General features: G+C 42.4%; 2 protein-coding genes across 2 annotated transcripts in view; one reads left to right on the top strand and one right to left on the bottom strand.

Moving 5' to 3' along the window:
- The window catches only part of PIGG (phosphatidylinositol glycan anchor biosynthesis class G (EMM blood group)), a 59,846-nt gene extending 55,083 nt beyond the window's left edge, over positions 1–4,763 (bottom strand). Inside the window, exon 1 of the mRNA XM_089687444.1 lies at positions 4,494–4,763. Coding sequence (XP_089543570.1) covers positions 4,494–4,647 — 154 coding nt within the window. The 5' untranslated portion in view covers positions 4,648–4,763. The remainder of the gene's footprint in view (positions 1–4,493) is intronic.
- Positions 4,764–4,816: 53 nt separating this feature from the next.
- Positions 4,817–17,616, top strand: part of LOC149454522 (uncharacterized) — a 35,100-nt gene continuing 22,300 nt past the window's right edge. Inside the window, exon 1 of the mRNA XM_089687445.1 lies at positions 4,817–4,987. The gene's annotated coding sequence lies outside the window, so the exon portion shown is untranslated. The remainder of the gene's footprint in view (positions 4,988–17,616) is intronic.

Here is a 17,616-nt window from a genome sequence, read left to right as displayed (position 1 = left end):
CCTATTGCATTAGATCACTGGAGAGCTATTCAGCTTTCACATTTCCTGTGTTCTATGCCCAAACAAACACTCTTCCCTCGGCAGCTTCACTCCTTTGAGGGGCACGGCTTCAGCGAGGGATCAATCCTTGGATCCTTCTCGACTTGTTACAAAACTTTGTTAGACTTTCACGCCACTATTGACCCACCGTTCTTAGCGAAATGGGAGAGAGACCTGCAAACTAGTTTCACAGAACCTCAGAAGAAACATATCCTTTTTTTTTGTGCAGAAGTCATCCCTCTGTAGTAAATAGCAGAAATCCTCGTACAAAATTACCACACGATGGTCCAGAACCCCATCAGCCTTGGCCAAACTATTTCCCAATCAATCTGACCATTGCTGGCACTGTGAACAACACCCAGGCACCATTGTCCATGTTGTCTGGAAATGCCCTAAACTCCAGACTGTCAATGGTCCTTTGACTAAATCACATATTTACAGACAAATCTTTGCATAATGACCCAGCTGTGGTCCTCCTTAACCTCAACCCTTTGTCGAAGAAGCGCTATCATAAATCTCTCCTCAAACACGGCACGGGCGTGCATATCGAGCCATTGGTAGCAACAGGCTGCCCCTACCATGGCCCAGTGGCTCGAAAGAGTGAGTAACATTGAACAGATGGAGGATCTGACTTTTGCTATTCAGGACAAATCAGAGGAGCATAAGACCAGGTGGTTTTACTGGGACCTTTTCCACTTCTCAGATGAATACCTCCAACATACTGTACATAACTTTTGCTCTGTGCTTAACACCTTGAAGGATTTTTTTTGTTTCTTCTTTTTTCAGCATGTCAGGTACTGCTGTTCCCTACTCCCAGGGGGCCACTTTCACCCCTCTCCCCCTTCGACCTATTCCCTCTCCCTCTTCTCTACCCCCCCCCTTTTTTTTTTCCCTTTTCCTATTCTCGCTCTTCTTCCTCTTTTTCATAATATATAAAATTTGGTATGCCCTGACCCTAGTTGAATGGCTCATATCTGATTTCCCCCAATTCCTGAGCACCTCTCCTGGAATTTTTTTCCAAATATATATATATATTTTACACACACACATTGATGGTTCAAATGTTATTTTGTATGGCTTATCTGTTCTGTGAAGTTACCATTTCATTGTAAATGTCGCATACCACTAAGTAAATAATTAAAAAAATAATGGAACTAAACCCTCCTATCCTTCACTGCCAATGAAGCTACCATCTTAGCCTCTGTTTAATCTGCAGTTGCCATGGTGCTACACATGTGATCCATTATGACACTAGCTATTTGATGGCTTGACAGTTCTGCTGAGAGCACAAGCAACTGTGAGAGTTATTATTTGTGGCATGCCTTGAATGTAACTCCTTTGGGAAACAGTTAAAGCCAAACTTCGGGATATTAGGAAGGCTCCTGCAGATTCTCTGTACTGAGCTACAAGCTTTAAGTTAGACAGTCGCCAAACTCATCTTTTACTGAGAACTACAAGTCTTGTAGTTCATTCTGGGAATGAATGAACTTGTGTGGGTGGAGCCCTGCACAGCAGTGCAAATTTCAAAAGAGACAGTGGCTGCAGGGGAGAAAAACCCCTGCATGCTCTTATGGAGGTGGAGTGGCAGGTCCTAACTGCACCTTGATAAATTGTAAGTACAAGTGTAATATGTAAATGGTGCAAAAGGTGGAGTTAGCCATTAAAATGGAAGAAAAGCTTTACTTTTACCATTCTTAACCACAATTAGACCAAGCCTTTTCTGATACTATTTGCTTACAAGTAAAAAAAAAAATCAGTAGTTTTAGCTAGAAAATTACTTAGAACACCCAAATATTATATATTTATTTTACCAGAGGCCCTAGAGAATAAACTGGTGGTCATTGCAATTTTTTATGTCACATGATATTTGCACAGCGGTTTTTCAAACGTAATTTAAAAAAAGAACAAAAATAAAAACAAAAAACACTTTTTTGAATTTTAATTCACACACATTATAATACCCAATTGTTTGGTAAGATATAAAAGATGTTACACTGGGTATACAGATACCAAGCATGTCACACTTTAAATTGTGCATGCCTATGCAACAGCAACAAACTACGTAAATTTTTAATATCCACAGGTGAAACTTTAAAAGCCTTTACAGGTTACCACTTTAGATTTACATAGCAGTTGTGGTGCTAGAATTACTGCCCTCGATCTGAAGTTTGCGATGATACCTTACATTAGTGCTGCACTGAAATGAAAAGTCTGGTGCCGAAACCGAAAATTCAGGATGCACTTGGCCGAAAACCGAAAGACAGTTTTTAATTTTTTTTTTTTAATTCAATTAATGTGGCTAAGGATTTTGTATTGAAGTCACTTTTTGCATTAGAGTCTATGGGACATGACTTTGTATGAAAGTCTATGAGATGCGATTTTGCGTTGAAGTCAAGAGAGGGTGTTTTTGCATTGAAATCAACGGGATGCGATTTTGCATTGAAGTCACTAGGGGGCGTTTTTGTAATAAGGTCAATGGGAACGCAACTTTGCATGAAAGTCTATGAGACGGGATTTCAGCAATGTATGGGTAAATAGCTGCTCCGAAAGTGGTTAAAATATTTCTTCCTATTGAAATGAATGGGCTGCTCTACATTTGGTGCGTGGAAACATGCCTGAGCTTGGTCGCACTTAAACATTTGGTTGGTTCTCCTTCTGAGAAAAAATAAAAAATGTGAACACTGTACACCCACCCACCCAATTCTTCATCTCCCCCCCCCCCCAATAGTTATTTGTTAAGGCTAGGTTCACATCTATGCAGATTGTGGATTATGTATACAGGGCGTTTTTGAACACTTTTTAATGCATTTTGTGGGGGAGTTTGCCAATAGGAAAGTATTGACTTTGATGCCACTTTGGATGGGTGCGGCTTTGAATAGATGTGACTTTGATGCATCTTTTTTTTTACTAATAGGAAAGTATAACAGTTCTGTTCATGTGTGCAACTTTGATGCAACTTGAGTGCCAGAGGGTGCAAAGTCCCATCAAAGTTGCATTACATGAACAAAGCTGTTATACTTTCCCATTAGCAAGTAAAAAAGTTGTATCAAAATCACACCCATCAAAAGTTGCATTAAAGTGCAATCAAAGTCGCACCCATACAAAGTTGCATCAAAGTCACACCCATGGCAATACTTTTTTTTTTTCAGCATAAAAAACACAAGTTTTTGTTACAGGTCCATTGAAATCTGTTACAGGCAAAACGCAATCTGCTGCGTGAAAAAAGTGCCTGACCTTTTCCAAAAAACGCACCAGCTCAAAAAGCACATATATGGTAACTAGATCCATAGGAAATTATGTTAAATTGTTTGTACTGCGTTTCTGCAAAATGTAATATTCACTGAAATACACAAGTGTGAACCTATGGTATTTATGGTGCTTGTGTAATAAAGGAAAGAGAACCAAATGCTGGAAAGAAACAGAACTTCAGAATTGACCTAGTTCCATCTGCAAAGATGTGATATAAAATCAAATGTAGAGCAGACAGAATCTGGAGCAGCTGTGCATGGCAACCAATCAGCATCTAGTTTTCATTTGCAAAGCTTAGGGCCTCATGCACACTGGATGTTAAAAATGCAACTTTTAGAAGTGTTTGACTTTTTTTTTCTACCTCTAAATCCTTTTTACACAATGCGGAGGATTAACCCCTTAGGTTCCACAGTGAGTTTAAAAGCATGCTTTACTGCATATACAGACTGATTTTACTGTTGTGGGTTTAGTAACACTTTAACACCCAAGTGCTTAATGCACCTAAATGCATTTACAAAAATGAAGCTTTAGGCGCTTTACCGCTGCTTTTCTCTTGCCAAGTGAAAGGCATTCAGAAGAGCTGGGCAAATACCCAGTGTGCATGAGGCCAAAAGTGTAAGTTCACCTTTTCAGAAAAAATGACAAAGTGAGCTAACACCGTATAACCTTACCACCCCACCCTGGCCTCTACTGTACCTACCTCTGTGCGTGATGAGCTGTCAGAGCCATATGCAGCAGTCCAGTGATCTGAAATCCCCACTCTTCTTTCTGCAGGGCTTCCTGGAGAGATCAGAGTGATGGTCTATGCTGGCACTGACCAGAATCACTCTGATCCCTCCTGGAAGCCCTGCAAAAAGAAGAAAGAAGAGGAGTAAGGATGCCCAATCCCTGGACTGCTATACTGGCTGGGTGGGCACTGACAGCTCTTCATCCATGGAGGTTTGGGCAACCGGCACCAGGGATAGGGTCTTACTTCACCTTTTCTTTTTTTCTGAAAAGGTGATCACTTTAAGCTTTGCAAATGAAAACTAAAAGCTGATTGGTTGCTATGTTTTGACATGAGATGACATCTTTGTGGGCAGAACTAGGTCAATGCTGGTGTTCTACAATTGACTAGCCTTAGCTTCTCTCTCCTTCATACAGCACCATGAATTTCAGTAGTCCTGCAAACACAGAGGCGTGCTGTTAGCTTTGCGTCCTCTCACCTGCTGCCGATGGCTCTGCAGGTACATCAGAGGCGCTGCTCCTCCTGGACTGAGAGCGGACAGGGACTGGGAAAAACCCTCGCAGGAACAGAGCCAGTCCCACCACTTGTACAAGCAGGCAGCAACAAGCAAACACCGACGAGCCGACCCTCATGGCTCCCCTGTCACCGTCCCCGGGTTCCCAGCTAAGCCGAAGTACACATCTGAATGGGACAATACAGAGTCAGAGATACTTCCTGGTTACACTTCCGGATTACGGGGCGCAGTGTGGGGACAAATCAGTGAGAGCTCCCTCTATAGTGCAGTCACATGATCTGAGGGAACTACCAATCAACGAAGAGCACAAGAAGCGGGAAGTGTAGTGCTGGCTATAGAATCTTACTGGAGAGCAGAACATCGCTACCAGTTGTCACTTCTGTACAGTTGTGGACAGGAGATCCAATCACACAGCTGTCCTGCACTACACACGGCCCTGTGTACACCTCTATAGTGTGGTAAGGATTTGTGACATGTTCTGGGTGTTCACCTATCTGGAAAGCTTCTATATACTGAGGGATTTCATAAAAGGCATGTATGAGAAAAGGCCCCACCCGACCCAAACAGCATATTGTGCTAAGCCTGTAGGTAAATAAGAGAACCAGAATCTTCACGAAATGAAAGAGTGGGTTTGACAATACGCAGTGCCAATACCCAGGATAGGACCTCTGAGAGCGGAGGAGATTCCATAACTGGGAAATGAGCCATTAACCCCTTCATGATGGATCGTCCTGGTGTGAAGAGGAGTTCCTGCGCTGGGAGGTGGGCAGGGCTTAGTGTCATGTGGCCGCCGTGACGTCACGGCCGGTCACATGATCGGGAAAGGTCCCGATCGAAAGAGCCGACTGGGACCTTTCAGTGAGTACCGCACATGTGTGCTGGGGGCACGCGCTCTCATCACATATGTTTTTTGTTACATACGGCCGCTCGGCGTCTAGGCCCAGACGCCGGGAGGCTGCTCATTTGCGTGCGGCCGGGTGAAGGGGTTAATCTAAACCAGTGGTCTCCAAACTGGGGGCCAGATGCAGCCCTCTACTTGCTTTCATCCGGCCCTTGGGTCAGATTTCATCCAGTGATACCAACACTGACGGGGCACAATTCATCCCAATGTCACCAACAATGAGGCACAATTCTTCCCAATGATACTAAAGATGGTGTAAAATGGTTTTTCCCCCACTAACGTAAGGGCCTTTTTTTTTTTTTTTTTTTTTTACTCACAATGGCTACAGTCCGGTCCCCCAAAGTCTGAAGGACATTAAACTGGTCTTATGGTTTGAAAGTTTGGTGAGCCTTGATCTAAACAAAGTAAGTGGGAACAGAGGAACTACTGCAACCAGTATATAATATTAAGGCTCTATTCACACTTGTACGACTTCAGAGCTGTGTGACTTTGGATGAGTGTGACTTGGATGTGACTTGTCCCTCTGCAAAGTTGGACCCATTGTTGCATGTAAAACATTCAGATATGATTTTCATGCAATGTTTGAGGGTTTCTAAAAGTAGTAGCCCCACCCAACACTTACCTGAGCCCCATCCTGATCCTGCGATGTCCACGAGAACCTCAGTACTCCAGGGACTCTCACTCCCGATTGGCTGAGGCAGCAGTGGGAGCCATTGGCTCCCATTGTTGTCAATCACAGCCAGTCAGCCGATCAGAAGAGGAAGGGGGTGGGGCCGAGCCGCTGCTCTGTGTGTGAATGGACACACTGGCTTGGGAGCGCATCTACTTGGGTGCCCCCATAGCAAGCTGCTTGCTGTGGGGGCACCAAACAGAAGGGAGGGGCCAGGAGCGCCTGTGTAGGGACTGAAGAAGATGAGGATCAGGGCTGCTCTCTGCAAAACCACTGCTCAGAGCCAGTGAGTATGACATATTTGTTATTTAACCAATCAAGACTTTAGTATCCCTTTAACTTTGAAGTATATGGCCCTCAAGTTGCATGAAAGTCAGATCAAAGTAATGAATTAAACTACTTTGAAGTCGCTGCAACTTTAAGTCACACCTACAGTTAGGTCCATATATATTTTGACACAGGCACAGTTTTAGTTTTTTTTGGGTATTTATCAAAACATTCAAACTATAAAAAAAAGGGGGGGGGGGGGGGAGAAGTGCAAATGGACTTTAGAGACACAGAATATACATATTAGTAAAATCACTTGTGTTTTATTTTGACAATAAGTCATGAAAAACATCTTTCAATTAAATAAGATCTTTGTACAATGTCCCCTGCAGACAATGTCCCACAACCCACCATATTCAATGGAACAGAACTAGTGATAAACCATACAGTAACCACCAGAAGGTCCTATGGGGGGGGAGTGAGAGACATTAAGCCGCTGGAAGAATGGCCCAACATGTTTTGCGTCAACAATCGCTTCTTCAGGGGCTTAGTAGTAAAATCTAGAAAATATATACATATGTTGAATATACCAAATTACATCATGTAAACACAGAAAGGGTTATATAACAATATAATAGGACTTCTATATAATATTAACATGCACCATGCAGCGATAAACCCTCCAATCATAAACGGCAGGCCTCTACGTTCCCAGAAGGTGAGGGGCCATCCAGAGGGACAGATATGGGGGCGCAAGGATGGCCTAAATAAATATACTCAAGACTATCCTGAAACTGTATTTCGGAAAGCTCAGTCCATCAGAGATACAGTAACATCTATCCATTATACACTAGGAGCCCACGGCCCCATATCATCTAGCGGAGTTACTGCTTGTGCGAAGTGTAGTTATTGCCCTTCGGTTTGAATGGGAACAGGTTTCCAGCTACCCAATGGGGAAATACTCCTCCCCAGATTCCAGGCCAATTGTGAAACAAGGGGAGTAGTTTACCTTATGCTAAGTACATGTGGAGCCTACTATATGGGCAAGACCATACGTCAGTTTAATCAGAGAATACACGACCATATATATTATTCCTCAAATGCCAAGATGGTGACTCCTATTAGCCACCATCTGGGACTTTATCACAAATTTGATACTACACATGGTGAGTTTATTGTTCTGGAGGTAGTTACTAAAGATCCACGTGGTGGCAATTGGGATCAAAAACTACTACGCAAGGAAACTATGTGGATTGAATGACTTTATGCAATCCACCCCCCAGGCCTTAATGAGATAATATCATTGTCACGGATCCAAACCGCACACCCACAGCGTCTAGCTAACCGAGGCGTGCACGTCCGGCCGTGACTTTGTGTAAGAGGGAATGAGGGGGACTTACTTTGAGCATTTATATGCTGGTCTTATGACTGTCCGTGATACACTTTCACAGCCAGCACTACCTCTGACCACCACTAGAGGGAGACTCCAATCCAGCTGGCTGACCAAGCACAGGCAGATACAAATCTTGTATACAATCTGGTGCATCAGTCTGATCGCGACAGTATCAATCGCTGTTCAGCTGTAGCAATCAGGCGCCATATAACTGTTTTCTGCGTTTCTCTGGGATTCTATAGAGGCTACAAATACAGTTTTACATGCAGATGTAGCCTACAGTGTGTCCAATCAGAAGGAAGTATTTTCATATCTCTGCAACTAATATTTTAGCTTTTATGAGAGATGAAATAGATTCCTTTGATCTGTGGGTATAAGTCAGAGCTGGCAGACAGAGCGGAGCCCTCTCCTGGTCTCCTGCTGCTTCCCGAAGCTGAAATGGCTGGAACTCTTCTTTTAGATTTCAAGAAGGTGGAAATCTCTGCCTACATAGGTGACAACATTTTATTGACATCTAGGTGTCACCTCCAGCTTGAAGCTGCTCTGTCCTTTCAGATGCTAATTGCTGAACATATGTCTCTGAATACTGAACACTTATCTTTAACCACTTGCCGTCCGGCCTCTGTATATAAACAGCAGGACGGTGGCAGTCCAGGGGCGGGTTGCTGTTCATAAACGGTGCCCGCCATTTTGGACTGTGCGTGCTCCCTGGGAGCGCGCTGCACCGCGATTCGGTGCCCGCTGTGTTCTCCGGACAGAGTGGAACACCAATCGTCGTACAGGACCTCTGTGTGAGGTCCCGATCATGTGACCACTGATTGGCCAATCAGTGATCACATGAAGAGTCACTTCTGACATCATTGCTTACTACGTGTGAAATCTGTGAATGATCACAGAAGACACATGGTACAAGGCTATTCACAACAGCCTTGTTCCACTTGACAAGCTGTGACCAATCACAGCTCACACAGTATGTCTCAACGGCTGCAAGAATGCAGCCAGAGAGAGGGAGAAATAATTGCTTTTACAAGCCTTTATGGGTGTAAAAGCAATCGGTGTAAAAGAAAAAAAAAAATCTTCATCACCCTTTTACTAAAAAGATAACTGAATACGTTTTGGCCAAGAATTATGATGAAATATTATTTATTTGCAAAATTTCGTAAGAAAAACACTTTCAAAATTTTTGGACTTTTTTATTTATATAGCAAAAAAAATAAAAATCCCAGTGGTGAATAAATACCACCAAAATAAAGCTTTATCTGTCTCAAAAAAATTCATATGGGTACAGTGTTGCATGACCGCGCAATTGTCATTCAAAGTGTGATAGCGCTGAAAGCTGAAACTTGGCCTGGACAGGAAGGGGGTGAAAGTGTCCGGACAGGAAGTGGTTAATAACATGGAATGAAACTAAATTTACAATGACATATTTCTACTGATCACATCTCAACTACTCGAATCTTACATTTATGTCACAATCATACAAACCAGTTTCTATAAGAAACTGGGAATGATAATAATGGTTGTCGTGTTTGTGGTTGTCTCTGGCCCATTGGGAACTTAACTGAATGTACATGGCATTTATACTAACCATTAGGGGTTCTTCCTAGTGACCCCTATTACCATCTTTGGCTATATGGGCTCCAGTCACATGGATGAGTCTTTTGGGAACATATAATATTTTTTACTACATTTGTTGTCTCCTGCGTTTCCATGACTTCCCCTGTATCATTGTTTTAATGCAGTGACTCTCTTGTGGAAATTACTGCAATTACCTTCAATGTTCTATTTGCTATTACTGTAATCTTTAATCATGCTGTAGCTTATGTCCATTTTATGTTCTGTTACTGCATTTATCTTATATAATAATCTATTTTATGCTTTAATAGCATTTACTGCGAGATCATCAATTACTTATTATGTATTGTTATTTGTATGTGCTTTGCTGCTGTTTTCTTTCTGACGATAGTAGTCCTGGTTCAATTGTGCACATATACCCACGTTTACATAGTTATTAATAGAGATACCTCCAGGTGAATATTGCAGCAAAGATCAGTTGAGGATGATAGAGTGTCTGTCTTTTGAGTCGGAGACCTGAAGACAAGATCAGCAATGATGAGAAGATCCTCCAACCAGCCTGGAATGCAGCTTCTCGCCAGCAGAAACTTTGGTGTGGGACTGGAACTTGGGGTCAGCCGATCAACACTGTCTTAATCCTTAGTAGCTTCCAATCTGCCATGCAACCAGATCCTCTAACTACCAAGTAGGGATGCACCGATACCGTTTTTTTTATCAGTGAGTACGAGTACTGATACTTAAGGTCAAGTACTCGCCGATACCAAGTACCGATACTTTGCGGTGCGATTTGCGTTAATGGACGCTAATTGCACCGCAAAGGATAGGCTGGCTGCATGGAATACCTTTAACTCCCTAGGGACATAAACCCTTAGGGTCCATTTACACCAGGTGTGGTGGGAGTGCATTGTGCGGCTATTTCAGGGAAGTTCCAACACAAGATAAGGAGAAATGCTTTGTCTCCTGTGTGCTCAGTTACACAACTGCGTTGCGGCGGTGTGTGGGTGGTGTGCACTGAATAAAAGTATGACATACCATACTTTTTTTTTTTGTGCAGGACAGTGCGAGGTAATCCACCACTTTGCACTACATGGTGACCAGTTGAACTCAATGTGACATTTCAGTTAAGTTTGATTTAAAAAAAAAAGTTAACAGTGTGACGTGCCAAGATTGGCGCTTTGGCACTGCAGTGATCCCATTGGACTGCTGATGTCAATTAGCCCTCAAAGCGGACCTTCAATCCACCTTCCTGCTGACTCCACTCCCTGCCTCTGGAGTCAACATAATGGCACATGTGCACATATGTTGATGGGATCTGTGTGGCCCTTGAGTCCTGGCACAACTCATCGGCACATTATTATTATTATTATTATACAGTATTTATAAAGCTCCAATAGTTCGCTCAGCGCTGGCACATCTGCATACACACAGGTGATTGCACACACGCAATAACAGAAGGTTCGTACTTCCCTGGTTGTGGTCTCTGCACATGTGCGGGGACCCTATGCATGCACAGATAGACAGACAGGCAAATTGGAGCATGCACAGTTCTGTGGGGATCTTTCCAGACCCGAGACCTGTGGCACAGCTGTGCACTAGTGGTGGGTGAGGCATTTTTCTGCCTAGGTGAGAGAAGCAAAAGTAGGATAGAGTGCATTAAAACTCTGTCAGAGAGAAGAGGGGAAGAAACAGGGAAGCACAACATGCCATATAGGCTGAAGGTTTGTTTTAAGAAGGCTCTACTGTGCAAAATACAAAAACAGGAACATTAGCCAGCTAACAGTGAACTATTTGTATGGTAGACTGCAGAGGTGTCTGTTGAAAGAAGGCTGCTGTAGCTTTTTGTCACAATAACAGTTTCCTATTAGGAACCACTTCCTCTGTAGGATATAGCATGGTCCTTCTCTGTCTCAAATTGTATTAAATCAAACTGTTGCTGTTGATAAGGACTCCTAAGTGAGGACATAACCAGCTTTGAAATGCTGTATATGTAAAAAACATTACTGCTCTATCTGTGCTTGTTGTATGTCAGGGTCCATGTGTGTTTCTGCCTTGTAGAAACAAAACTCAAATTCAGCAAGAGTGTCATAGATACTTGTTAGAAATATGTTGTGCAGTAGTGTGACAAATGGCACAATTTGTGACAGATTTGTGTACATGCCATTAAGATGTATATGAATCTGTCACCGAATTGTCCTGGTTCACGTAGGCTTCAGCTTGTATAAGAGCAGTGTGAACAGCAAACTTTGGTTGGATTGGACATTGCATTCTGACAGTGGCACCAGCAGATGTAGGAATATACTTATTCCAACTGATGTTGGAAAATTTTTCATCATTCGGCGCCTGCAGCCGTTGATCAATAGAACATTTTACAGCATGTCCCTTCAAAATAAGTTGATCAACTTCTGTCAAGCAGGGCAGTCCGCACACGGATTGTCTTTTGGCTGGTCCCTGCTGGACCAGTCAATTTTTAATTAGTGTATGACCAATTGGTAATACCCGATATACGAGGGGCTTTCAAATCAAACTGGGACCTTTGAGTTTGCATAATAAAAGAACACATTTCAGGGAGTGGAAACTGCAGTTATTTTTTGTCATAGTCCCCTGTTACATTTATACACTTATCCCAGGGGTGTCCAAACTTTTTTTCAAAGAGGGCCAGATTGGATGAAGTGAACATGGTGGAGGGCCGAACATTTTTCCGAACATTTGAACCATTACAATTAAATGCAAATAAATTATTTTATGTCAAGTTACTTGCAAACGACATACTTTTCATTTCATAACATTAAGATCAACTGACAGCTGAGTTTTCACAATGTATTGAAAATAAATAAAAAAAAAAAAACTTACCTGCACTAATGTGAAGGGTGAAAAAGGTAGCTGGAGCTGAAGTCTCTGCTCGGCCGCCGGGAGGGGAAGAGAAACACACTTCACGCTGGAAGCCCGGCCCTGACGTCACCGCCCTCTGTCGCTCCCAGCGCGGCACAGTCACGCATGCGCACTGCTCTCAAGCAGAAGACTGTCTGCCACAGAAGGGAGGGCCGTGCGACAGCCGCATTTACACAGACCAGGGAGAATGCGCCGCAGTCAGGCATGCGCACTGCCCTCTGCTCTCAAGCAGAAGACTGTCTGCCATAGAAGGGAGGGCCGTGGGAGGGCCACATTACACAGAACAGGGATGGCTCTTGAAGGGCCGTATTAAACCGACCCCCGGGCCGTAAATGGCCCGCGGGCCGGACTTTGGACATGCCTGACTTATCTAATGCCGGGAAAGCTTCGGCATGAACAGATTTACCAGTGTGCCCGAACCATCCTAGGACAGCCTGCTTCACTATGTCATTAGTGCCATTTGTCCCAGAAAAGACTTGCCATCAATTCCCCCACTATAATTTACGGCGCTGAGCAAACCTTTTGGGGCTATATAAATACTGTATAATAATGATAATAATAATTTAGCTGCAGACGCAATTGTTGGAAATTTTTTGGTGGTGGCGAGTTTGCATGCTTCCACTGCTTTGATGCTCATCTTGATTCTAGAGTGAAATGATGTGCCCAGGTTTTGTCACATGTATTGGTGCGATCCAGAAAATCCTGGCCTTCTCTGCCAAATCGCTCCTTCAACACAGAGCAGACTTCAACTCTTCTGTGCTGGTCAAAAGCGAAAAGCTGTCTTGGTACCCATCGTGCGCTAACGTCTCAAAAATGCAAATGTTTGTAAATGATTGTGTTCACCGTTCCCTTAGGAAGATTAGTCTCTTGTGCAATTTCAAGAGGTTATGCATCGATTATCCAGGATCAGGCGATCTATGCACTGCAGCATGTTCACAGGAATGAGTGCTGTGCGTTGGGAACCACCACAGCCAGGATTGTCACTGATGGATGTATGGATGTTTTTGAAACGTTTACACTATTCAAATGTCTTACTGCGGCTGAGCATCTCATCACCGTACTGTGCTTGAAGTCTTCTGTAGATATCCGCGGGTTTTACGCCTTAGTTCACAAGAAACTTCATCACCATATGCTGTTCCATACAAGCACTAACATAGTCTGCCATCTTGATTAATGGTCTCTGGACTGGCCCGCAACTTGTGCGCCGCCTATCAGTAATAGGACACAAAAGTAAATCAAAAATGCAGCTCATAATGTATGCAGATACTACAAATATATCTAAACAGTGACAATCCTATGTTAATAATCCATGAATCTACTGAATGTGCACTTATAAACCTAAACAGTGATGGTGTAACATAAACAATACTCCATAGTGTTTGTGAACACTTGATGAAAAAACATAATGCAAAGTTTCATATATTCCACACTGGCCATATGTGGACAAATATATATCCAGTTATATCCACAGTGCTTGTGATACCTAATATAAATAAAGAAGGCGTCCGACCGGAAGTGCGTCACCGCCAACGCGTATCATCACGCTTAACACGTGACTTCATCAGGGCAAACATTTGCCCTGCCCTGTGAGCCTGTGCTTGAATCTGTACATGAGGGGAGGTCAGTGTAGAGAGCTGTGGAGGATTACCTACTATTAAGGGTCCATGTGTTAGTGATCCTGAAGGCCTTTTGACCCTGTGCAGGTCGCAAGAGGGAGGTGAGCGGGGAATTCAGCCATTTTCAGATATCTCTGCACATTTATCAGCACATTTTTTTTTTTTTTTTTTTTTTTTTTTTTTTTCTTCAAGAATTGCTGTGGACTTTATATATTTTTTTTTTGTATATTTGTCAGGTGTTTTACACTTCACGGGACTTTATATATTTATTCATTTATTCATGTTTGTTTGCATGATCAGTTCTTAGTTTATGCGTTTATTGGGATGCACGTGTGTTTTGTGTTATATGGTGGGAACTGATTTTTAGTTCTGGTGGGAAGTTTTTTAGCGCATTGAGTCCTGTTGTGACTTGTTTGTTTTGGAGCACTATTTGATCCCATTGGATTACTTGGGGCACCATTTATGTTATTTGGTCCTTTTAGGACCTCGTATTGACACTTGTCACACGTGTTTATGAGTTTTTTGGCACTATTTAATATTGTGTGTTTATGTTATTTGTGTCACCAATTTTGCACTGTTTCACTTATTCATTTATGTGTGAAGAATTTTTATGGTAGTAGCGCTGCATCATTTGTGTTTTATTTATATTTTTGTCTATGGGTATATGACTGTATGTAGCAGCTTTACCTTTGTTGGTAGGTATTAGTTTTTAAGTAGGAGCGCAGGAGTTTGTCACATTGATTCAAATATAAATAACCCAAACACATAAATCTACCGAATATAAATTCAATAAAAAAAAAAAAAAAATAAAATGTCCCAAAACTTATAGATGTCCTAAAAATTATAGTTCCAAATATCTGTGTAAAGTGTAGACTTTTCAAAATCCTCTTGGACCTCAAAAACAAATAAAACTTAAGATAGTGTATTACCCGTTAACTTCATACAAAATGAAACCGTGACAGCAAGTGTATCATGCAAGCTGCATAACGTGCACACTTCACACGTGAAAATGAGACGGAAAAAAAAAAAATATATATATATAAATTTCTAATAAATTTTATATAACTCAAATTAATATTATATAGTGAAAATAGCAATACCCAAAATGATGAACACACATGATAACCTCCACATACTGGAGACTAATAGTTAGCACTTCAAACACATAACCGTGAAATATCAAGTGATCTCCAACTGGTGAAAAATGGATAATTACCCTTATACATAAATGTCAGGGTTTATACAAATGGATAGTGGCACTCTCCAAAAAACTTCCTACTCCTCCTGTTCCCACTCTTCCATATCCTCTTAGAGTAAAGGGGAGATAATCAGCGGTATGTAATAAAATTATACACCTTTAATACAATTTCTTACATTAAAATTTAAGAAATTTAGCTTCCAATGCTCAGAACAATACAGGTGTAGCCCTTGGTATGGAAAACCAGCATGTTCCCACTTTCAAAATGGCCGCATCCGCACTTCCGGTTTCCGTGATTGCGTCAGACGCCCTTTACAATTGTGGCTAGCAATTTTGCATTGTTGTGACTAGACAGCGTTTTTTTCATGAATGTCTATGAGACATGACTTTGCATGAAAGTCTATGAGACCCCATTTTGCATTGAAATCACTAGAGGGAATTTTTGCATGAATGTCTATGAGACGCCATTTTGCATTGAGTTCACTAGAAGGCGGTTTTACATGAATGTCTATGACACGCCATTTGGCTTAGAAGTCACTAGAGGGCGATTTTGCATGAATGTCTATGAGACGCCATTTTGCATTGAGTTCACTAGAGGGCGGTTTTACATGAATGTCTATGACACGCCATTTGGCTTAGAAGTCACTAGAGGGCGATTTTGCATGAATGTCTATGAGACGCCATTTTGCATTGAGTTCACTAGAGGGCGGTTTTACATGAATGTCTATGACACGCCATTTGGCTTAGAAGTCACTAGAGGGCGATTTTGCATGAATGTCTATGAGACGCCATTTGGCATTGAAGTCTCTAGAGGGCGTTTTTGCTTTAATGTCTATGAGAAGCCATTTGGCATTGAAGTCCCTAGAGAGTGTTTTTGCATGAATATCTGAGATGCCATTTGGCATTGAAGTCACTAGAGGGCATTTTTGCATGAATGTGTATGAGAGGTAAAAAGTAAGTCTATGAGACGCCATTTGGCATTGAAGTCACTATAGGGCGTTTTTGCGTGAATGTGTATGAGATGCCATTTTGCATTGAAGTCACTAGAGGGCGATTTTACATGAATGTCTGAGAAACCATTTGGCATTGAAGTCACTATAGGGCGTTTTTTGCATGAATATCTATGACGGGTGGGCAACTGTGGCCCTCCAGCTGTTGGTGAACTACAAGTCCTATCATGCCTCTGCCTTTTGGAGTCATGCTTGTAACTGTCAGTTTTGCAATGCCTCATGGGAACTGTAGTTCTACAACAGCTGGAGGGCCACAGTTGCCCACCCCTTGTCTATGAGATGCCATTTTGCATTGAAGTCACTAGAGGGCGTTTTTGCTTTAATGTCTATGAGACGCCATTTGGCATTAAAGCCATTAGAGGGTGTTTTTGCATGAATGTGTATGAGACGTAACAAGTAAGTCTATGAGATGCCATTTTGCATTGAATTCACTAGAGCGCGTTTTTGCATGAATGTGTATGAGACGTAACAAGTAAGTCTATGAGACGCCATATTGCATTGAAGTCAGTAGAGGGCGTTTTTGCATGAATGTCTATAATAAGCCATTTTGCATTAAAGTCACTAGAGAGCAATGTTGCGTGAATGTCTATGAGACACCATTTTGCATTGCATTCACTTCATGGCGTTTTTTGCATGAATGTCTTGCATTCATTCAATTCAATTTGGCATTGAAGTCAGTAGAGGGCATTTTTGCATGAATGTCTATGTACGCCATTTAGCATTGAATTCACTAAAGGGTGTTTTTGCATAAATGCCTATGAGACGCCATTTTGCATTGAAGTCATCAGAGGGCGTTTTTGCATGACTGTTTATGAGATGCCATCTTGCATTGAAGTCACTAGAGGGCGATGTTGCGTGAATGTCTGAGGCCCCATTTGGCATTAAATTCACTAAAGGGCTTTTTGCATAAATGCCAATGAGACGCCATTTTTGCATTGAAGTCACTAGAGGATGTTTTTGCTTTAATGTCTATGAGACGCCATTTGGCATTGAATTCACTAAAGGGCATTTTTGCATGAATGTCTATGAGAAGGCATTTTGCATTGAAGTCACTAGAGAGCGTTTTTGCATGAATGTGTATGAGACGTAACAAGTAAGTCTCTGAGACGCCATATTGTATTGAAGTCACTAGAGGGTGTTTTTGCATGAATGTCTATGAGACACCATTTTGCATTGAAGTCACTAGAGGGCATTTTTGCATGAATGTCTATGAGACGCCATTTGGCACTGAAGTCTCTACAGGGCTTTTTTGCTTTAACCGCCTCCCGCCTGCCATATAGTAATATGACAGACGCAAGACGGTTCTCTCATTCTGGGAGGACGTCATATGACGTCCTCCCATTCTCACCGCGCATGCATGGCTCCGGGAGTACACAGCGCGGTGATCGGCGGTGGGCTGTGTCCCTCGGACACAGCGGATCACCGATCTACGGAAAGAGCCGAAGATGTCGGCTCGGTCATGTGATCAGCTGTGTCCAATCACAGCTGATCACATGTAAACAGGGAAATGCCGGGTATCAGCATTTCTCTCCTCATGAGCTGTCACGCTGACAGCTCGAGAGGAAAGG

This window comes from Staurois parvus, unplaced genomic scaffold (genome assembly GCF_062004578.1).
Source record: "Staurois parvus isolate SC_StPar_1 unplaced genomic scaffold, SC_StPar_1.0 ptg000425l, whole genome shotgun sequence".
Classification (NCBI taxonomy): domain Eukaryota; kingdom Metazoa; phylum Chordata; class Amphibia; order Anura; family Ranidae; genus Staurois; species Staurois parvus.
The sequence above is the reverse complement of the archived record's forward strand: the minus strand, read 5'-3'. Positions and strand labels throughout refer to the sequence as shown.